Below are 23249 nucleotides of genomic sequence, written 5' to 3' on the forward strand. Positions count from 1 at the left end.
GCCAAGTTCTAGCCATTCGATCAGCAATAAGCTCAAATTTAGAACATTTACCGACTTCAATAAATGGCTTCCTTGCCGCTCTGGTGAGCTTAAGAGGTGCCTACCCTCTCAACAAGATAGTGACAGTGAATTTATATCAGAACACCGCCTCTTCCATTCTAACAGATTTTCTGGAATCTTTGTCAGAATTACTGCTGAGAATAAAAACTGATTATGATTCAGCAGGAACCATTTTAGCAGGTGATTTAAATTCCCAGTGCATCAGGACAACAAGGTTGGGAGGAGCTCCTTTGAATGAGGAACAACTGTAAATGGCAAGAGATGGTTATCATTTTTAGCAGGTTGGGATCTAATAATGACGAATGACAGCAAAGGTGACATTCCAACAGCTCTCACCCGTACCTGTGACACCTCTGGATCAACAATAGATTATTTATTCTTGTCGAGGAATCTATTTGATATGTGTTCAGGCTTCCAGGTGCAAAATAGGGGCTCTAGTGCCCACAAAATGCAGACATGAAGGATTGCCTTAATTCATGATCTCAGCCAGCGAGTATTCGCTACAAAAATAGCAGTGTATCAATCCCGAAATAGGGTGGTTAAATTCAGACATAATGGAGCAAGCTTGAATATTAAACTACAGGGAGTCTCTGAAAACTCTTTAGAGAAGGAGCTACTTAGAGTATGCTCCCTCTCGAATTTTGTGGATTACCTTTGGCAGTTTGATCCCCCGGGAAGTCGTCTAAGACGAAACTCTCCAATAATCCCCACGTTATTGATGAAGAAACCCATCAGTGGAAAAGAGCGCTGAGGGCTTCCATATGAAACTTGGGAAAAGATCTTTCCAAATCACATCCTTACTACATCACTGAGGTAAAACCGTAGCGTAACAACTACGGGAGGGTGGTTGCATGCTAATAGGTACTTCCAAGAACAGCAAGACGCAGAGATGATGCTGAAAATCTTGCATAACAGTTCTTGCTGTTTTGGGGCCTTAGTTAATAATATAAAGGGTGTCCAAAATCAGGTGCAAAGCAATATATCTAAGTTATATCTGAAGCCCCCTGGCATGAATTATTTGGTAATATGTATAAAACGGCAAACACTGAAAGCTATAAACGGAGGGGCCTAATTTACCTCCAGCTCTTGGCAAGTCAGGTAACGCCTACCGGCAAACTTGTAGTTTGCCGGTCCGGAAACGTGCCGGTAAATGGAATTACTGGCACGTTATTTCCAAACTGGCAAACTTAGAATGACCACCAAAGTCTCAAGAATACCTAAAGAGAGTGAGAATCATTACTGGAACGCTCATACTTGTCACTGTAACTATCTCAGCTATTGCCTCCACTGAATCTGTGCCAGTCACCGCCTTCACTGTAACTGTGCCAGCCATTTCCTCTACTGTATCTGTGCCCACCATTGCCTACACTGTTACCGTGCCAGCCATTGCCAGATCTGCTGCCTCACTGCGACCCTGCATCCTTATCAATGCTAGATCCTGCCAGCGCAAGGCGCTGCCTGTCAGATCTGCTCATCAACCCCACCAACACCACACCCCTCCACCACAACCCATTGCTGGCACTAAACACCTCTAGAGACTGCATCCCAGAACCTTCCTAGTGCCCATGACTCTCCCTGGTCCTACATACCCCATCTTGGAATCCGCTAGAAACACCAGGCTATCCTGCCGCACTGTCACGTCCCTCATCCCCCTCACCCTCACCCAAGCCCTCACCTGTCTCCAAACCCCAATGTCAAGGCCAAAGATGCATCTCTCAAGTGCCCACTGATCAACACCTTTCACTTGGGTCCCATGCCATTCATATTCACAATAAAATATCAATATCAATAACCTGATTACTGATCTCCACCTCAATTTAATTTTGCATCACCAAATCCTTGCTGCACTAGGCCTTAGGGCCACTACTATCCTTAGCCATCCCTCCTAACTACTCCATCTTTAGGACCGACCGTACAATTACCTCAGGAGGAGGCGTAGCACTTATTGCTAAAACCATGCTCCTCATTAGGAGCATTGACGCTCTCCAAGTAACAGGCTATGAATCTTTCCTCCTCAAACTCTCTTAACCCTCAGACTACCTACAACATCCTCCCCCTCTACCGCCAGCCAAGCTCATTAGATCGACCTGACTCGGACATCCCCCTCTTGATCACACCCTTAATCAAACTTCCACAAAGTTCATCATTCTATGTGATATCAATCTGTGTTTTACCGACCCCAATGACAACAAAGCCACTCGGCTTGGTCAATCACTACAGGAGATGAATTTCATGCTAGTCAGCTCCCCTACTCACGGTAAGGGACGCATCCTTGACTAGATTCCCGCATACAACGTCTCCCTCGAAAGTTCCTCCATTTCTCCCGTGACCTTTTCCGACCACTTCCTCATTGAATTTGCTATCCATTATCCGGTACTAACCATTTTAATAGACAAAAATCGATCGAAATGGTACAATTTGACCGATTTGGGCCAGTACTATTCAGTACTTAAAAATACCAAACATGTGGAGCGGGGTTGTCCCCTGCTCCTCATGTTCAGTATTTTTGGGCTTGGGGGCTGCAGGGGTGTCCCCCTCTTCCTCGAAATTGGAGGCGGGGGACCGAAAAAAAGAAAATGGGACCCTCCGGCGTCAGATCCGACCTGCATTAGAGGGACAGATCTGATGCTGCAGGGTTGCAGGGGAAGCGTCGGCGAGCGAGCAGGTAAGTAGGGGAGGCGGTGGGGGGCGGTGAAAGGAACATTTTGGGTTGTTTGGCAGAAGTGCAAATTGATTTGCAGCAAAATTTACTACGGTCAATTCCACCGTAAATAATTACACTACGGTCAAACAACACAGATCCCTTCATCCCACCTCCCTTTTCTCTACCGGTCCAGCTCCTAGCCCGTTCCTGGTCTGTAACACTCACAAACACACTAATGAGCTACTCATGCCCGCCCTCTCTTCCCTGCTCTCCTCTTCACTGCCACCTAATAACACCCCAGAAGCCCTAGCTCACCATTGTCACCTCCTGATGATCGATCGCCATGCCCCTCTCAAATCTAAAACTCCCAAACCAATTAATGCTTGGTTCTCAGACGAGCTAGTCGCACTTCGCTGAACCAAGAGATCCTGTGAACACCTTTACCGATAAAATCGAAAATAATCTCTCCCATATCAACCACACCAACTTAGTCTCCGCTGCCAAAACCTACTAAAAAGTGGCCTTTTCCCATAAGACCAATTCCTATAATACTAGGATTGCTAACACTAGCTCTGACTCAAAAGAACTGCTCTCCATTCTATGAGAACTAGAGAACCCTGCCAGCCCAACATGAACGTTCGGACTGACAAAGACTGGAGTGTGCCCTTTCAGTATGCCCTTGCCAACAAGATGGAGCTACTTCGGAACAATATTGATGCCAAAATAATTCAACTTGCCTCCAAAACGCCTGCACCTGCCACCACCCCCTCCATTAAACTTACCTCCCCACCGATATTACACTATTCTCCATCTCCCAAGTCTCTGAGGAGCATTTTTTACCTGAAACCCTCTAATTGCAAGGGTGACTTGTGTTCACCGCACAACGTAAACATGTGAGCGCCTACTATATCTCCAATCAGCACCAACTTTGTAAATGCCTCCTTCATGACTAGCATTGTTCCAAAATACATCAAAGCTGCCTCGATCACTCCAATCCTCAAAAAACCTTCACTTAATCCCACCATACCCACTAACTACTGCCTCATAACCACAGTACCTTTTCTGCTCAAAATCCTTGACCGTGTCGCTTACTCCCAAGTGTAACACTTGCAAGAAGCCAATCATCTTTTTGGCTCAAGACAATCCTGCCCTGCTGGATCTGAAAATGCAGCTGGACAGCGTCTGAGATACAGGGAACCTTGCCATACTCCTCTTCCTTGACCTTTCCGCTGCTTTCGACTTGATCAACCACAATATGCTCTGCCAACACTTGGGTTCTCACTTCTTTTTTCCACAGAAGCCATAGCCTGGGTAAAATCCTTCCTTCGAGATCGCACTTCAAAAATGTGCATTGGAAACTTGGCAGCAGACACCATCCAAGCACCTGTGGGTGTACCCCAAGCCTTCTGCCTGTCCCCCACCCTCTACAACACCTATACTATGCCACTCTTTGACATCTTGGACTCTCTCAACATCATGTACACCAGCTTTGCTGATGATACTGCAATACTCATCCCATCACTGGCAACCACTCTGAGGACAATAATTACACAAAAATATAGCTGAGGTTGACACAAATTGAATACATAATGCAACTCATGATGAACAAAACATTGTCTTTTTATCCAAAAGCCCAAGTGATTAGGCTATTCCCCTACATCACAAATGGTCATACATGTGTAAAACAATACATATTTAGCAACAATGGTCCCAATTTTAATAGAGACAGCATGTAGAAAACACATGCTTCCTCTTGTCCAACCACAAAAATAACAGCATAAAAAAAAAAACAATACAATAACCAATACAAATCTGGTTCTTATTGTGCCAGACTCACAGAATTGATGTTTAAACAGACAGATATATATCATTGTAAGTCCACAAAGTAAATACAAAAAAGGAGAACTCACAGGTTTTGTATTCACACGCAGTCTACTAGAAGAGACAATAAACTATATTTATCTAAAAGAAATAAGCTCTGTCAGAGTCCTAAACCTGTGAATGATGCGCTAGTTTCAACCTTGTACCTGGTGGAGACTGGTTTTCTTCAGGACTGGAAAAAAGAATTTCAGTTGGGCACCACAGTAACTTTTCGTTTCGGATAAAATTACGCCCAGTGGCCCTAGGGCAAAAATACATGAACAAAATCAGTGTGTTTGGGAAAATAAAGAAAATGTGTTGGCATCAACCTAAAATGAAAGAGATACTCCCAATGTCAAGGCTGTTTGGGAATAATCATCCCTTGTAAGTACTGGAGAGTACCTTAAACAAACCCCATATGATAAAATGAGTGTTTGTTTGTTTGTTTATTTTATTTAGTATAGCGCTCCAGACCCTGGGGTAAATGGGTGCTTAAGGACAAGTTACAAAGTTACAGTATACAAGCAGTTATACAATTGTGGCGGGAATATGCCATATATGGTATGTACAGGCAGGTAGAAGAAGCATTTCAGATTATGTACAATATATACAACAACAACTAAGCTTATTCTATCTAAGGGTTTCCTTCTCCAGTAGCCAGCTAATGACTAATTTTCTGAACAATTGGAAGGATTTGACCAGTTTAATATTCAGTGGCAAGGTGTTCCAAAGTTGAGGGGCGAGGACAGTGAAGCTCGAGCCTCCCGCTCTTTTGGCGGTGAATCTGGGCACGACGAGGCTGAGGGTATTAGATGATCTGGTGACTCTTGTGTTGGGTTTAAGAGTGAGTTTGTTAGTCAAGTATTGGGGGGCTAGGTGGTTTAAGGCTTTGTAGGTGAGGCAAAGGGTTTTTAGGTCAATTTTCTGCTGAATGGATAACCATTTGCAAGATATTCTTGTGTGGGAAATGTGCTCCCTCTTGGGAATATTTAGTGCTGCTCTCAGCGCATTATTTTGGAGGATCTGAAGTTTCTTGATTATAGCTTGGTTGGCACCAAGGTAGAGGCTATTACAGTAGTCAAGTTTTGATTGTATAAGGGCTCTCGCCAGAATGAGGCAACTGTTTGTAGATAGGAACGGTCTACAGGCACTGATTAGTTTTCCCGTGTAGGCGGTGGCTGAGGCAGTCATATTAACTTGTTTGGCGAGGTTGGTATTGGCGTCCAGGTAGAAGCCTAACGTTTTCACGTTCTTCACAACTGGGATGATGTTACCATCTATGGTGAAGTTCGAATAATCGGGGCTGAGTTTCTGTAGATTATTGGGGGACCCGACTAGGAGGAGCTCAGTCTTCTCATCATTCAGACAGAGGCCGTGTGTGGCCATCCATGCCTGAATGATGGCGAAGATTTCGTTAATCCTAGTGGCGTCAGAGTTGTAGTTACCAGAGATGGTGAGGAGTATCTGGATGTCATCTGTGTAGTTGGTGTAGGTGACACCCAGGTGGTCCAGTTTGTCAAAGAGGGGCTTTGTAAAGATGTTATAGAGGGTAGGGGAGACGCAGGAACCTTGTGGGACACCACAGGTGATGGGGTCAGCTGCAGCCACAGAAGAAAAGACCCTCATGGTTCTGTTGGCTAGGAAGGATTGAATCCACATGACAGCAGGGGGGGGGAGAAGTGGGCAGCAGAAGAGAGGTGGTTGCAAAGTATTTTGTGGTCAACCAAGTCGAAGGCTGCCGAAAGGTCTAGGAGGAGTAGGATAGCTGCTTTGTTTTTGTCCTTGATGTCATCAATCTGGCTTTTAAGGACAACAAGGGCATTTTCTGTTCCATGTTGAGGGCGAAAGCCAGATTGACGCAGGCCTAGCAGTTGATTAGACTCCAAGTAATCCTGGATTTGCAGATAGGCAACTCTGTCGAGGATTTTTAGCAGGAAGGGGACCGTGGTAATAGGCCTGTAATTGGTGGGAATGGCTGGGTCAAGAGACTGTTTTTTTAGGAGAGGGAGAACCCAAGACTGTTTTAGTTTGTTAGGTACAGAATTAGTTGAGAAGGATAGGTTTACTAGTTTGGAGATAAATGGGGCGAGGTCTCGCGCCGCGTCTTTGATGATCTGTACGGGGCAGCTGTCCCCTTTACAATTTGAAGTTTTAAGGGATGCTATAATTTTTTGAATTTCGGGTATAGTAACTGGTTTAAATGTAAAGCCGGAGGTATTGCTAGTAGGGGTGGGTGTGCTAGGTATGAAGGCGTTGCTGTTTGATAGTTGTAATCTTTTGGATTCAATTTTGTTTTGAAGACCAGTGATTTTGTTAGCTAAGGCATTTTGGATGCTGGTGCACAATGCCTTGTCCTTCACGCATGTATCGGTTGAAGGATTCGGATTTTCTAATTCCTTCAGGATGGTGAAGAGTTCTTTAGCAGAGGATTGGGTATTGTTTATTCTGACATTATAGGCTTCTTTTTTGGTCCGGATTATCTCCTTCTTGTAGTGGGAAGAAATGGTCGTAAGATTAGCTTTGTTTTCTGCAGAGGGGTTAGTTTTCCATAGGGTTTCCAACTTGGCTTTCTTTTTTCTAAGAGTTTTGGGTTCCGGTGTGTACCAAGGGTTCAGGTGAGCTATAGGCTTACATTTGCGTTGCTTTAATGGGGCAACGGCATCAATAGTGCTAGTTAGGGCATCATTAGGGTAGGAGTTGACCACAAGGTTAAGGTTGTGTCTTTGAGTTTAAAAACCAGTGTGACCTGCTTGGCCATGGAAGAGTTAAAATAAGTGTGCCAAAAGTGGCTTCATTAACGGATTCGAAGAATCTTTGTCCACAAAGTGTATGGCAAAGGATGAATCTCAAGGGGCGATCATGGTGGCGCTTGATGGTCAGTCTGCAAAAACATAATCAAACAGAGCATATGCTCAATGCTCATAATAATGGACAAATCTAATTGTATTACAGTTCCTCTTTATTTCCAATACTGCATATACTGTTCTTGGTTTGGTATATATGTCTGTTTTAATGTTCGGCAAAACCTAAAGTTGATGTCTGAAAGGTTTTGAATAACTCATAACCACCGGCACAGCTCTGGGCAACCTTCCAGATCATCGTTTTTCAGCCTGCCACGCCATTATAAGAAGGGTAAAGACCATATGCAAATCAGGCTTGGTCTCAACCCAGAAGGGGCAGTCCAGCCCGAACGGCTAAGTCACATTCCTTCAGCACGGGACCAGAAGCATCCCCAGACATGTTTCAGCCTTGTTGGGCATATTCAGTGAGGAGTAGCTTGTGTCTCGGGGTCCAGCTTGCTCAGGACCCACATCTGGGCATTTGGGGGGGACTAAAGCAAAACCAAAAGTTGATGGCTGGAAGGTTTTGAATAAATCATAACCATGGCACAGCTCTGGGCAACCTCCCAGACCAAGCCATTACAGAAGGGGACAGACCATATGCAAATCAGGTTTGGTCCCACCCCAGAAGCGTCAGTCTAACCTGAACTGCTAAATCACATCCATTCAGCAGGAGACCACAAGCATCCACAGACATGTTGCAGCCCTTTTGGGCATCACCAGTGAGGAGAAGCTTGGGTCTCTAGGCCCAGCAATGTTCAATGTTTCAATGTTCATTCAAGCTTTTCCCTACACTTGCATTTCATGCACTCATATGTTATTGGGGTTTGGGTCTGCACTGTGCCCTTCTTACCCGCAAACAAACTATTTATTGTTCCTTTCTGGGAAGTTTCATAATGTTCATTCTATCGTTGGTGCAGTCGCCGAAATGCCACGGGGTCCCCACTTGACTTGGGCTGACTTACCGGCTCTGTGCAGCATCTTTGGTCCTGCTCACACTTACGCAGCGTAGCTCTTCCGCGCGCTTCCTGCTCTGGGCTTTTCAGATGTCTCTCCAGCTTCCCCAGCGGCTCTGCTCCTGCACACTTTCTTTCTTTCAGGTTACAGTAAGGACAACGCTGCCTCTGCGAGATGCCGAGCGCCCAGGAACACTCTGGCGGCTCCTGGCCTCTCCACAGGATATCCTGCTCTCAAAACATGAGTCTCCTCTGCTGGCAAGCTTTACTGCTCCGCCACACTGGTTCTTGTCGCCAGCGTTCGCATACCTCTGTGGAAGATGCAATGTCTTCTCCTGAACCAATTCTCATAGTGTGGCTGCCATTTTTAAATGTCCCTCTTACAGGTGGTTTCACCAAACAACTAGTGCGCTCTTTCAGCCTGAGGCTCTTGTTGCTTTGCATCATTTCCTTCATCCTCCTCGTCTCAGTACTTAGGTGGTTATGGGAGTTGGAGTCCATTGATGTCACTTGATGCATAACATTTTGAGAGTTTATCTCAATGATTACAGATGAAAGATCCATTCTATATGAAAGGGAATCAGAAGTGAAAAGGGTTTTATTGGGGCTTTTATTCTTTAGGCCATAGATGGGGATCTGGCCTAAAGGATATTGGGAAGAGGTTTCTTTATTTTCCCAAAAGGTTAGAACAGACACATGGCAATAGGCCATTAGGGTTTTGGGCATAAGGGGTTTTTCCTCATTGGGAAAAACGGGGATGCCATGCCTAATCCAATGAAGCCATGACATATCCCAAGCAGTTGTCTCCTTCCATGAGATCATCCCTCATATAGCCACCCCCAGGGTGAGGATCAGGTGTTGGCTGACGTCCCCTGTCCACATGGGAGGAGGTTACCTCCGGGGAATCCGTGATGACTCCATTGGATTCATCAGATGATCCTGTGGCCTTCAGGCTGGAGCCCTCCTGAATGCCCAATGTGTAACGCTCACCTGATTCTCGCAGAGGCGCCGGTCTTGACTGGGCGACTACTGTATCTCCAAAGGTGATGTGTAGCACCCGGTTGGCTCTTGGGCTGGACCTCTGTGCACTGTATGCCTGACGTGTAGAGTAAGATGTCTGCAGATAGAAAATATGGGGTTAATGAACTGGGGTTATTGGGGTGTCCCTATCTCTTTCCTCTTCTCCTCTCCTGTAGACCCCCAAAGGTTAACGCTCTCACCTTAGGTAAGTGAATGCCGAGCTCTCCATCTGCCTCGGGGCAGGGTGCTGTAACCAGTTTCTTCACTGGATAGGTAGCGCAGGCCTCTTGACTTCAGAGGACTGCTGTCCGTCGTTTACTGCACGAACCGTAAGTTTCGAGTCATTCAAATGTCTTTAAAGTCTTTAGTAATGATGTCTCTTGTTTTGCAGGGTTCCGGCGATGGCGGATGACGGGCTGAAGTGAGTTGAAGATGGAGCCCGTGTGATGAATAGAAGCGCCTGGAAGCACGTAAGTAAGCGCTTGTTGCCTGCTTCACGATGCGCTCTAACTGTCTTTTTATTTTGCAGGTACGAGTTCGGAGCGGCTGCAGGGTGCCAGAATACCCACTGGATTAGATGTGGAAAGGAGTAATGGCACGTGAGCATTAAAGTTCCCCAATGTCTTTAAACGCACCTTGTTTTGTCTTTCAGATGCGGGATGCAGCGCCGAAGGCCTCCGGAGCGTGCGAAGAGTTGGTAAGCTTTTGTCTTTCAGATGCCGGAATGCAGTGTGAAGACCTCCGGAGCGCACGAAGAGTAGGTAAGCCTTTGCCTTTCAGATGCCGGAATGCTAACCTGTTCTTTCTTGTCTTTATAGGTGTTGCTGAAGACTGGATTCAGGATGCTAAGCCTTTGCCTTTCAGATGCCGGAATGCTAACCTGTTCTTTCTTGTCTTTATAGGTGTTGCTGAAGACTGGATTCAGGATGGTAAGCCTTTTTCCTTAGGCCCAGGACCGGATGCCGAAGACACGATGAGCGTTCTGCTGCAGAGGTTGCAGAATAACGCAAAGCAAGATTCATCCACCGGGTGTGGTTTAAATAGCCTCCTGTAGTGCTTAGGTGTCTCCTTCCACAGCCACGCCTAGGTAAGAAAAGAGTTCCTGCTTTCCAGAAGAGTTCCAGTGTTCTGAATCTAGGGAGTGGCTCCAGCCCCACCCAACAGGAAAAGTAGTTCCAAACAGAAGGGGATCAGAGGCTCAACTGGCAGGCAAGTAAGCAGCATGGTCTGCTGCAGGTAAGTCCACCCAAGCATTATGAGCCCGGCGCTTCCAGCGCTGGGACTGGGCATATTTATGAGCCTGGTGCCACTGGCGCCAGGACTGGGTGCAAAAGGTCCCAATTGGGACTGGTTGGCACTCGGAACCTGGGTTATGGATCTGCTTCCAAGGGAGTTGGGAAAACCCTGACCTTTTGGAAGCAGAGATCATGACACAATGTCAGGCCTCAGAGTAGGTGATCTTTATTAAGCTGGATTTGTGGAGGCTGACACTGAACCTCCAGAACGCCTTTAAACTGGTCACGTCTCCTGACATGGATATTATGGAATCTGCACTGTATTACTATACTAGTGTGGATTTTCGCCAGACAGCATAGAAGGTGATTGAGGCTCGGAGCACCGTCCAAGCCGGTCTTCCAGCATGAACTGACCGACAACGTCGACTAAGGATGTTGGAAGGAAATCGTGTTGCCTTTCAACCTGGAAGTGGTCAATCCAGTCCTCACAATACGACAACACAAGTGATCAGGGCCTACTGTGAACAAAGACCTGAATTGGAAATTTAAACCAGCTTCAATATACCTGTTTTTGTATCAAAACATGCCTTTCCTGAGAGCTTTGTAGTTCAGAATGCTGCAGCAGGATACACATCTTTGACCGTCACCCACTCCACCCAGACTGTTAAAGCTTGATGCATTTGGTAAGAACATTTTTGTGGCAGGTAGTGTGTTTCCGTGCAGAGGGGACCTGGCATAGCAATTCGGGCAGGGCTGCTCCCATTGGTGGCAGTACCTGACCGATTTGCATATGGCTGGACCCGTTTTGCAATGGCGCAGACGGGCTAAAAAACAGTGGTGTGGAAGGTTGCCCAGAGCAATGCCAGTGGTCCAGATTAATTCAAAACCTTCCACCCATCACTTTTTTGGTTTGTTTGTCTCCCTATGTGAGAGGGTTCCATGTGTTAAAATCACGCCAAAAATCGCTGTGGCCACAAAATATTGTGGCAAAAAGGCTGTGGTTTTGCCGCCGCAATCCATGTAAAGGATGCAGGGGACACCCCCAGACCCATTATACCATTTAAGGGGACCGGGGGACACCCCCGCAACCCCTGCTCCCCTTAAATGGGTTAGTGGAGTACACCTTTAATGGGTCAAACCACAGCATTTTTGCAGCGATTTTTTATTTTTATTTTTTTTTATTTTATCATTATTTATTTTTTTACAGGCGACATTTTTTCCGCGATTTTATCACTGAATACCTGTGAGAGAAGGTGTGCCCAGACGTGGGTCCCTTGCTCGCTGCGCCATCGGGACCCAAGCTGCACCTCACTGAGGAGGCCCAACAAGGCCGAAAACATGTCTGGGGTTGCTTGTGTTTCCGTGCAGAGGGGACCTGGCCTAGCAATTCGGGCAGGGCTGCTCCCATTGGTGGCAGTACCTGACTGATTTGTATATGGCTGTATCCCTTTTGCAATGGCGCAGACGGGATAAAAAACGGTGGTGTGGAAGGTTGCCCAGAGCTATGCCAGTGGTCCAGATTAATTCAAAACCTTCTACCCATCACTTTTTTGTTTTCAGTTGGCCTTTAAGTCTGGCTTTTGCCTCAAGGGTCTTCACCAGGGTGGCAGCACAGTCGGGAGGGAATAGATTAAACCTGACTCATCAATGCTTGTTACCTGTAACAGTCTGTGCCCCCTCTTCACCGCACCGCCATCTCCTTCACAGTGTGAGCTTTCCCTGAAATGCAAGACTTCTCAGGTAACGTCATCTCAAGAGCTCCAGTTCATCAGAGTGGTCTTGGATACTCGCTTGGGAAAGCTTTACTTACCAAAGACAATGGTCCTCATTACATGTTTGCCGGTGGAATACCGGCAAACTGCAATACTGTTTCCACCACTTGGTCTGCTGGAATTACTGGAAGGGATAACTCCCTCCCCCTGGTTTCTTCTTTCTCTTTCTTACACAAGTACGAGGGGGTATGGTCCCTTCCCCTGGTTTATTCTTCTCCTCAATAGTGCTGAAGAAGAGGCCCACACCACCAGGTATTGCAATGCTGAACCACTATTTCTCTGCTTGCTCCACCTGGTATACTCTCCTGCAGGTACTGTAACTATGATGATTACTCTTGATGTCTTGGTAATGTTTTATGGGTGCGGGTCCCAGACTTGCATGTTTTGCTGCTTCGGGTAGTCCACCTGGTATACTCTCCTGCCAGGTACTGTGACTATAATGATCACTCTTGGTGCCTCTGTAGTTTGAGATAGTTTTTGCCCGGGGCTCCCAGTCCTTGTATATGGAGCTTTTCTGTCTTTGCCAACTGTTGTTCCACTGGCTTGGGCCCTCTGCACCTCCCCTATCGCCCGTATACCTTTTTCTCTGGTTTGTGTCCTCGTCTGGGCTCTTTGGGCACCGGCTGTCAGCCGTTTAGTTTCCCCGCCATTCTTTTCTTGCTTTCCTTTTGTCTGCAGTGGCTCCGCAGAGGCAACATCTCTCCTGGCAGCTGAACTTCTGCTTCCCACACTCCTCGGCCTCCCAGTTCGCCAGGAGTTTCTTCTGCCTTCTCTCCTTCGTGTCCATTTGACACCAGACTGCCTCTCGTCTCGCTTTCCCTTCTTGTGACGTCCCGGTCCGTTCTCCTTCTCCAGCTTACTTGAACTTCGCAGCTCCTCCAGGGTGGGCTTGTCGAAAAGACTAGCCCGACCTTTCTTTTTAAAGCACATATTGTAATTAATTGTCCACATTGAGTAGACTGCTTGTGTTGGTTCTGTGGAGTGTTCCTCATCACTCCGTGCATCTTCATCTTTGCAGTAAACCCATGGTTATCGTTCACTGAGGTACTGACGTTCTTCTTCGTCTCAGTGTCAACACAGTTATCTTCCACTAGGCTCTTGATGTTCTTCCTCATCCCAGTTATTGGATAGGATTCACATGTTTCGTCTCTATTCCTTCCTGTCTTGGTGCAAGGTTTTGAAGTTGAATAATCTACCTTGCACAAATACATGGTAGCCTGTGAGACTGTCACCCTGTAGAGGGTAGGAGAGGTTGGAACGGAGTGGGTGGGTGTATACCGCGTTCTCGCTGAGGTGTTGTCCCCTGTCCCATAAGGGGTTCCCCTCCCATAATGCACCACCCCCAAGGGGATCATTGGACTGTGGCTGCACCGCTCTGGCCCCATGAGAAGGGTCTCCCCCATGGGAGATGGGACGACATCCAAGGATTCGTCACATTACACAACGCCACAAAGTAGTGAAAAGCTTTCGGTGCCAGCTGCACTATCCAGGGGTATATTTCTAAGATGAGGAAACTGTTGGAGGAGCCATTAATCAGAAAGAACATTACACCAGGTAAGTTAGTTTGTCTTTCTTCAATTTAAAAAAGTGAATGTATTTTGTTTGGGTGATGCTATTTTTGAAACGTATGCAAGGTGCACCATTTCTTGGAAGGATTAGGTATGTACTGAAAATGTTGAGAATCGCAGAAGGCAATGTTGAGATACTTGCACACTAAAAGTGAAAGTTTTTTGTTTTTTATCAAATACCCAATGCAAAAAACATCTGTGCATGAGTCTTTGGATTTGGCCAGGTCAGTTGCTTGCCAAAAATGGTGCTCAAGGTTTTGTTTGCATATGTAAAGTGTCATTACCCTTACCTATAATTGCGCTGGGGTGGTAGTATAATATTTACAAACATATATAGAGCAAGTTCAATGTCTCAAAATGTATAGCCACAACTGGATCCAGTAAAAAGTAATTTTAGATGTCCACTGGATGTTCCACTAGCATGAGTGACTCAGAGATGAAATGGAAATACTTAGGATATGCTAAACCTGCCATTGCAAGCCTCTACCCTCTTAGCCTTTTACTTGAAGCATCCAGTTGCTGAAGCAAGGGCTTTTTTTTATGTATCCTGACTATTATGAAGGGGGTTTCAGTGATAATTTGTCTCTCCCTGTACACTGCACAACCCTTCATCTCCCTGCCTGTACATCTGCAGGCAGTGACCAGCAAGTGCCACTATTTAACTCTGTCCTTATCCTTTTTCCCTCACTACTTGTCACCTGTCTTGCTGTCACTCCTCATCACCCATCTTTTCTGCATGTAACCTACTTTTACTTGTCAACCCATTGCCTCTCCTCTTTCCCCCACTTGTCACTGGCTCTCTTGCCCTGACCCCTCATATACTCTTACTTTTGTCTGTAAAAAACTAAAACAATTGTCTTTGCCAATGCTTGTTTTCCTTGTGATATTCTCTTAGTCTTCTGCTTAATTAATTTCTTACCTACCCTCTCATTCTCTCTAGCATTTGTTCACTCACTTTATTTCACTCGTCTCTGGATAACTAGCTCATAAGTGCTAGCCTCGCATGTGGTGCCACCCTGCAGTTTCCACTGTCGAATCTGGGCAAGGCTGACTCAGGCCTTTATCATTCTGAGGTTGATACATTTAGTCCCATAAGTATGGGTACTAATAATAACTTATAAACAGGAGGAATACAGCATAAAGCAATCTTTGAAAACCTTGATGTATAATTACACCTGCTTCCCTTTTCCATTGTTTCTTCTTTTGTCTCTTTGCCTATGTAGCTTCTTCAAACTGCAGAGGATGTTGCAAAAATGCAGGCGGAATTGGAGACCATGCGCCCACTTCTGGAAGAAGCAGCTCAAGATACTGTTACAACCATGGAGAAAATCAAGGTAATCAGATCAAATTTGGTGAAATGTGTGTGTCAATAATTCCATTCTTTCTCATATTGTCAAAATGCAACTATGGCTGTGTATGAGAGATGTAAGGTTCTATATTAGTATATGTGTAGAAGCAGCTATGAAATATATTCTGGGTTGCAGGCCAGTCCTTAATATCAATCACAGTTTGTTGGACATTCTGAAATATTTTATTAATGTGTGAACCATATATTTTAGGATGCACACGTGTGTCAGGGGGACAGCATAGGGCTTAATATTAATCTGTAAGATATAGTTCTAAACAGAAACACATATTTTGTATTGGTTTTGCTCTCTATAGAGGAGCAGCAGTCAATATTACAATTTAGTGTGGACATATCAATATTTGTTAGTACAGTCCTGTGTATTTACTTGAAAGGGCATGTCAGTAATCCAAGGATGTCCTCACTTCTTTCCCTGTGGGACCCCCCCCATGTGGCCAAGGGATGGCAGCCGCTACTTGATCCTGACACTAGGGGGCGGCTATGCGAGAGAGGACCTCCTCGGTGAGGTATCTCTCAGGGAGACCCTATGACATCAGTGGAAGAAATCACATAGCCTCCTTTTTCTTTAAAGGGTGCTTCCCCAGTTCCCCATGCTTTAATGCCATGCTGTTGCCCTCATTTCCCACCACAGTGTAAGGTTGGTATGTCTAATCTCCAAACTCCCACTAGGGAGAATATGCGGGCCACTAAGACGAGGAAAAGACAGGGAGTAGTGAGGATTACTCGCCAGGAAACTCAATGTCCATCTACACCGAGTTATCTAAAGCCTAACTTGCTATTTAAAATCATTGGAAATACCATTAAAAGCTCTGCTCATAAGTCGTTGAGTTTGCTATCTAAAACCACTGAAGGCACTTCCTCAGAATCTACCTATAGGTTATCACAAATTGACTTTCCTTTTTTCTAATTCTGGAAATACTGCCACGAGGAAGAGGAACCGAGTAAGGAAGGTCACGAAGTGCCGGGAAAACTCGCTGCACTCTAGTGGTTGCAAACGCATATTGGCAGGTGGGACATTTAAACAGGGAAATCAGCTGATGAGCAGAGCCTGGCCGGAGAACTCCTGTCTGCTTGGTGCTGACCAAGAGACTGCCAAGTGTATGCGAGGTCCGTGAAGCCAACCGGCTCATGAGAGGACCCAACGAGGGAGGCCGACTGCAGAGTCCGGTAAGCTGTGGGAATGGCAGAACAGGATGGAGGGCTTCCTGGCATGCAGTTATACCGGACAGCAGTCACTGCGCTACTGGAGACGGGGAACATGCAGGAAATGAGCAAGAGCTGTGAGGTGGATGGGTACCACATGGCAGAGGCGACAAACCCAAAAGGAGCAAGCTGGACGCAGACATGCTGCTGTAGGTTCACTGCGGGAAAACCAATTCCTGCTACAGTAACCCAGTGAGTCCGCCCAAGGGAAGGGGGGACACCGGTACATACCGGCAATGGTACCAAAAGGAAACAGAAATAAATTATATGAATGCAACGGAACAAAGGTTGACATATATCTTAAAGAAACAGAATAATATAATAATAAGAGACTGTCAAGTTTGCATGTGTGTGCAGTACGCATATGGAAAGTCCGGGCAAGGGTATACGAGGTGTATGAGAACAAGTATATGAGAATAAGTGGTTTGAATACAAATAAAGTCCTGGCAGGAGAGGCAGATCAGGCATTCGCAAGTCAGAAGTGTTTATACCTAAGACAAGCCCGGCAAAAGAGTATGCCAGGCAAGGTCAAGCTGGACAATATATGAAATAAGAGTACATGAGAAAATCCTGACAAAGCTCTATAACAAGAGGTAACCAAGGAGTGTGAGTGAAACATATCCAGGAGTGGACGAAGCCTGGCAGGAGAGGACACCAGTCAGGCCACTAATTTATTTATTATTACATTTATATTGCGCGCCTAACACTCAGGCATCTGGGCGCATATAGTTAGGAATATGGTTACAGTTCATCATGCATAAGAGATTGGTTACAGGATCTTACCGCTTAGATGAATGGTTATAGTTTGTGCATGTTAAGCAGGCTTAAGGATTTAGTTACATGTTATTCAGATCACAAATGACGTATGCTTAAGTAATTGGTTACATGGTGTGCAGGGCACATACTTAAGTATATGGTTACAGGTTGTGCATGTTAAGCAATCTTAACGATTTGGTTACAGGTTATGCAGGTCATGAATAACGTGTGCTTGAGTAATTGGTTACAGCATATGCAGTGTGCATGCTTAAGTATTTGGTTGTAAGATATATAGGCACAGATGGTGCTAGCTTTGGGCATATGCCAATTTAGGATTATGGTTGCATAGTGTCATCTTACATGGCTAGGGGAAGGTCGTGCCAGGTTACTTACAAGTGAGGGACGTGTCACTTGGTGTCTTGTGTAAAGAGCCATGTTTTCCATTTTTTGCGGAATGTTTGTAGGGTAGAGTCCATCCTTATAGCTGACAGCAAGACATTCCAGTAGTTGGCTGCCATGACGGAAAAACTTGAGCCGCCTGCTCTTTGTCTTTTGTATCTGGGCTTAGTCAGTTGCCCAAGGTAAGCAGCACGGGTGGGTCTAGTGGACTGGTTTTTCATTATCAGCCTCGAGAGATAGCGTGGGTCAGTGTTAGATAGGCATTTGTGTCTGAGCTTGAGTACATTGAATTTGATCCGGTCCTTCACTGGTAGCCAGTGGATGTTTCTTCTGAAGGTAGAGATGTGTTCCAATTTGGGGATATTTAGGGCTGCTCTAATGGCATTGTTCTGCACGATTTGGAGTTTCCTAATGTTTCTGATAGAGGAGCCTGCAAATATTGGCATTGCAGTAGTAGACCCTAGAAAGGATTAGTGCTCTTGCCAGGGTGATCCGATTCTCTTCTGTGAGGTATGGTTTGCAGGCCATGATAAGTTTGGTTGTGTAGGAGGATGCCAAGGTGATGGCGCTTACTTGCTGTGAGAGGGTGAGTGAGGAGTTGAGATAAACTCCCAGTGTCTTAACCTCTTTGGCGGTTGATATGTTTCCATCTATGTTGAAAGATTGGTTTAACGGTGAAAGGTTTTTGAGTTTAGCTTGGCAGCCCATGATTAGGATCTCGGTTTTGTCATCATTCAGGCATAACTCATTCTCAGCCATCCATGCGTGGATTGTGAGATAGATTGCATTTAGGGCATTTGTGTCGGTGATGTAGTCCCCCGTGATAGGAATTATTATTTGGGTGTCATCAGCATAGTTTGTGTATGTGACACCGAAATTGTCTAATTTATCGAAGGGGGGTTTAGTGAATACGTTATACTTAGTAGGTGATACGCATTATCCCTGAGGCACTCCACAGGTGACTATGCTAGGGCTAGCAGCTGCCGACGAGGAGAAGACTCATTGTTCGGTTCAAGAGGAATGATTTGATCCATGCTATTGCATTATTGGAGAAGTAGTAAGATTCAGATTGTCAATCCAGTTATTTTGTATGCTAATTCTGTTGATTCAAAGAAACTCAAGGAACTGCTATTAAGTGAAGAGAAATCATGGTGAAGGGAATTACCCTTTGGAACTGTGAACCTTATGTACCTGGAACCTTTGTGTTGGAGTTAAACAGGTCTTCTTTTGAACATTTGCACACTTTTCAAGGCCAGAAACATTTCCCTTTCACCTTAGAGTTGATTTTAGAATGTGAGTGTCAGAATAGAACTTTGGACACAGGACTGTTTGTTGCGGACATCTTGACAAAAGACCTGCTAGTTTTATTATGATAGGGCAAATGCCTCTTAGAGCAGAGACATGGAGGCATTTTCCAGACCCATTTGTTGTTTAATAAAAGTCTATGGCCGAAATCCTGAACCCACTGTGTCCGGGTTTCATTCCTGAGCTCTCCCAGGCAGCTCTTACCATACATTCATGTTGTGAATACTCCATTAAAAATTGAGAAACTAAGTGATCATCAATAACATATCTTGTAGATTTGCACTTGAAGTAAAGTCTTAATTTGATATGAAGCCTACAGACTTAGAATACAGTGCCTTAACCATGTATGTGCTATTCTAACCATAGCATTTAACAGAATAGATGAAATTTGAAACTACAACTCTCATGAGGCATTCTGATTGTCACAAAGTCCTATTTTCTCTCTTGCAATTTAACTCATAACATGTTGGCAACAAATAAGAAAGTCTGAAACTTGAAGTTCAAACTTAGTAGAACTTCTATAAGACGTAAAGAAAGTCCACTATGAATTTCTGGGGCTCCGTAAAGAACAGCATTATCATTGTGGGCACAGTCATTATTTTTGTGTGCGGAATGGTGAGTGGGTATACATTTCATGCATTGTGTATATAGTTATAATTGAGGTGCATAGGTCTATTATTTACTCCCCTGCATTCACAATTGTTTAATGTCTCTGTTCTAAACCCTCAGGTTGATACAGCAGTAGCTGAGAAAACACGTGCAGCAGTGCAAATAGAGGAAGCAAAAGCAACTGCAAAGGCACAGAAAGCCCAAGCAATTGCAGATGATGCTCAGAAGGATCTGGATGAGGCACTTCCAGCTCTGGATGCTGCTCTAGCCAGCTTGAAATCCCTCAACAAAAATGATGTCACTGAGGTAAGAGGCTCAAATGTCAGTGATATATTTCTTTTTTTTTTTTCTTTTTTTTTAAACAAGTTTTTATTGTTTTTGCAGAACAAACACCAGATATCATATGGAATAGGCAATACATATAAACAATCTTTGTGCTATATGCGCTTTTTAACATTCCCTAACTGTTCCTCCCATCCCACCCTCCTACCCCTCCCTCCCTGTTTCCTATTGTACTGGTTCCTAGTCAACAACATGATACCACACTAAGCATGAGTTAGCTACTGTGTTTGTGGGGTTGTGTTCTCCTGATCAGGCACAGTGTCTATCGATGTGAACATAGTGAGCACGAGGGCGTCCCACTCTTGGATATCATCACTCGTATCTGCTGCGCTTAGTAGGGCCACCTTCCTCTACGCAGCTGCCTCAGCTCTCGCCCATTTGTACATATCCCTCCACCAGCTTTCTAAGTTAGGGCCCCCAGGAGACTTCCATGCCATGGTGATTCTGCGCTTGGCTCATATATACGCTAGGTCTTTCATCTTTTGCACGCATTTTGTATGCTTAGGGCGTGTGAACCACCACGGTAGACACGCACCTGGGGAGTGCAAGTCCATTTTCAGCCCTCCCTCAGTCATCCTGTTTGCCACCTTCTCCCAGTATATATTAACTGTGGGGCAAGCCCAAAACATGTGTAGTATACCAGCATCTGTGGCGTTGCACCTAGGGCAATGTTGCTCTGCCGCTCTGGGGAACTTGGAGATTCTCAAGGGTGTCAAGTATGCTCTATGTGTTATGAACCGTTGTACCAGATGCAGTCTAGCATTCCGGGACACACTCCTATGATAACCCAGTATGTCCTTCCATTGTGTGTCGGAGAGAGGGGCCCAAAGGTCTTCCTCCCACTTATATCTCACTGCCAATCCCGTGCTAGGTCCACCTGCCAAGAGGAGGTCCTATATCCTGGATATGGTGTTTCTGCCCTCTGATATGTCGTACATGGTGTCTACTATTGCATGTTTTTCTATTATTTCGCTGTATATATGCCACCTGCTTATGATCTCACTCTTGACCTTGCAGTATAACAAATATTGGCCGCTTAGTAACCCTGTGTGCTCCGTTAATTCATGGAAGGGTATGAAGGAGGCGTCCTGCAGAAGGTCTCCCAATGTGGCAACACCACTACGTTCCCAGTAGGAATGTATCCCCAATTGTTCTTGTGCAGAAGATACTATTGAGACCAAGGGGATCTGTACTGAAAAGGGATCTGTTAACCCAATCAATGCCAGTGCTCTGTCCCATAGCTGTACACCATCTGATACTAAATGTGGGCCTTGACGGTCTCAGAGTCTGCTGGTCCATAACAGTTCCTTCAGATAGAAACGTGACACAGTGGGTTGAAGCATTTGAGTGTCCAGCGTAGAGTCGTTCGCCAACCAGTCTACCACAAACTGCAACTGCGCAGCAAGGTAATACAACTCGAAGTGCAGGACCCTGATCCCACCCTCCTCATGGGTTCTGCGTAGGGTGGACAGCGCTATCCTGCTCCTACCATTCTGCCACAGAAAGTCACTACATATAGAGTCTAGGGTCCTAAAAAATTATTTAGGTATATAATATGAACATTTACAAAATAATGTAGTAGCCTGGGAAAGGCTCACCATTTTCAGTAGAGCTGCTCTGCCCATAAGCGAGAGGGGTAGCCTGCCCCAGAACTTAATGGAGTTCCTAATACCATCTAAAGCCTTCAGTGTGTTATTCACATGTTCCATTGTCAAGTCATGGTATATGTTGACCTTCGGTATCTAAACGTGGTAGTACGCCACTGTAGTGCTAGGATTGGCGGCTCATCTTACTTCATCCTGGATAGTATGGAAACAGGGATGATTTATTTATGCTAATCGTGATCCCCTATAGCTTCGCGAAGTGTGCCAGGGCCTCCATAATAAATTCCAAACTGTCCTCAAGGTTTTGGATATATAATAGCGTGTCATCCACATACATCTAAATCAGGTGGTTCACTCCTGCTAGAACTATGCCCACCATGGCATACTCTATCCTCAAGAATTGCGCTATAGGATGCATGGCTAGGATGTAAAGTAGTGGGGACAGTGGGCATCCCAGTCTAGTGCCATTTGTAATTGCCATGAGTCCTAGATATATCTACCCGTCATGACCCTTGCGACTGGTTGGGTATATATCAACCGAATCTACTTTATGTATGCCTGCCCAAAGCCAAACCTGCGCAGCGTGGCATAGAGCCATTCCCACCTGACGGAATCAAACGATTTTACTGCGTCCAGTGTGGCCACCGCACAAGGGGTCTACCAGGATGCAATTCTGTCCATAATGTGGTACAATCGCCTCAAATTCCAGGCCATGCTTCTCCCAGGCACATACCCCGTCTGGTCTGGGTGTACCAATGTGTGCATAACCCTCTTAAGTCTATTAGCCAGTATGGCTGTCAGAATCTTATTGTCTTGTTTAAGCATAGAAAGGGGCCTGTATGAGCCGCACTCCATTGGGAGTTTGTGTGGCTTGAGAAAGGGGTGGTATGATTGATTCCCTTAAGCTGAGGGGAAGGATCCCAGCTTTGTGAGAGTCCGTAAATGCATTAAGTAGCAGGGGAGCTAATTCCTCTGCAAATGCTTTGTAGAATTCTCCCGGCAGTCTGTCCGTGCCTGGGGTTTTGCCTGACGGCAAACATCTAATTGTGTTTTTTAACTCTTTTAGTGTAATGGGTGCATCCAATCTTTCTAATTCTTCCTGACTTAGTCTTGGAAGGGCTATGTCTGGCAGCACCCCTTCTATATGAGCCTGCAACACTTGAGATATTTCCTGGTAGAGGGAGTGATAAAAGACTCGGAAAGTCTCATTAATTTCCTCCTGGTGTGATGAAGATCGACCTGTTGCCTGTTGATCGAATAAATCAGACTGTGCCTATCTTCTTTTTTATATAGCCTGTTTTATCTCCCTCCATATGCTGCCTTTCAATATATTTGGAATAACTATGAGGCCCAGTCTCTCCCAGCAGCTCAAACATTTCTGTTGCAGGGTCGTTTCCTCTGCCTCTTTGTCGTTTCGACCCCCGTGGGACTGCTGCACTTCCCTTAGTTGCTCCTCCGCTGCCGTTAGCTCTCTGCCTACCCTTGCCTGAACACTGCCAGATTTTGCAATGGCCGTGCCCCTAATCGCCACCTTTCGAGCCTCCCACAAAGTGCTGGCACTGGATACACTGCCTGTGTTATTGATGAAGTAGTCTGTAATACCCTCTTTGATGCAGTCCCGAAAGGGGGCATCCCGCAAGGACTTCCCTCTAAGCTTCCGGGTGGTTATTGGAGTTCTAGGGGGTTCATACTGCCATAGTAGTCGAAGGG

At 45.5% G+C, this 23249-nt stretch overlaps 1 protein-coding gene across 1 annotated transcript in view; it reads left to right on the forward strand.

Moving 5' to 3' along the window:
• DNAH1 (dynein axonemal heavy chain 1) overlaps positions 1-23249 on the forward strand; it is a 3604831-nt gene that overhangs the window by 2602717 nt on the left and 978865 nt on the right. Inside the window, exons 54-55 of the mRNA XM_069644003.1 lie at positions 15179-15289; positions 19714-19899. Coding sequence (XP_069500104.1) covers positions 15179-15289; positions 19714-19899 — 297 coding nt within the window. The remainder of the gene's footprint in view (positions 1-15178; positions 15290-19713; positions 19900-23249) is intronic.

The sequence above is a fragment of the Ambystoma mexicanum genome, chromosome 2p (assembly GCF_040938575.1).
Source record: "Ambystoma mexicanum isolate Mex_15411 chromosome 2p, UKY_AmexF1_1, whole genome shotgun sequence".
In the NCBI taxonomy this organism is placed as follows: domain Eukaryota; kingdom Metazoa; phylum Chordata; class Amphibia; order Caudata; family Ambystomatidae; genus Ambystoma; species Ambystoma mexicanum.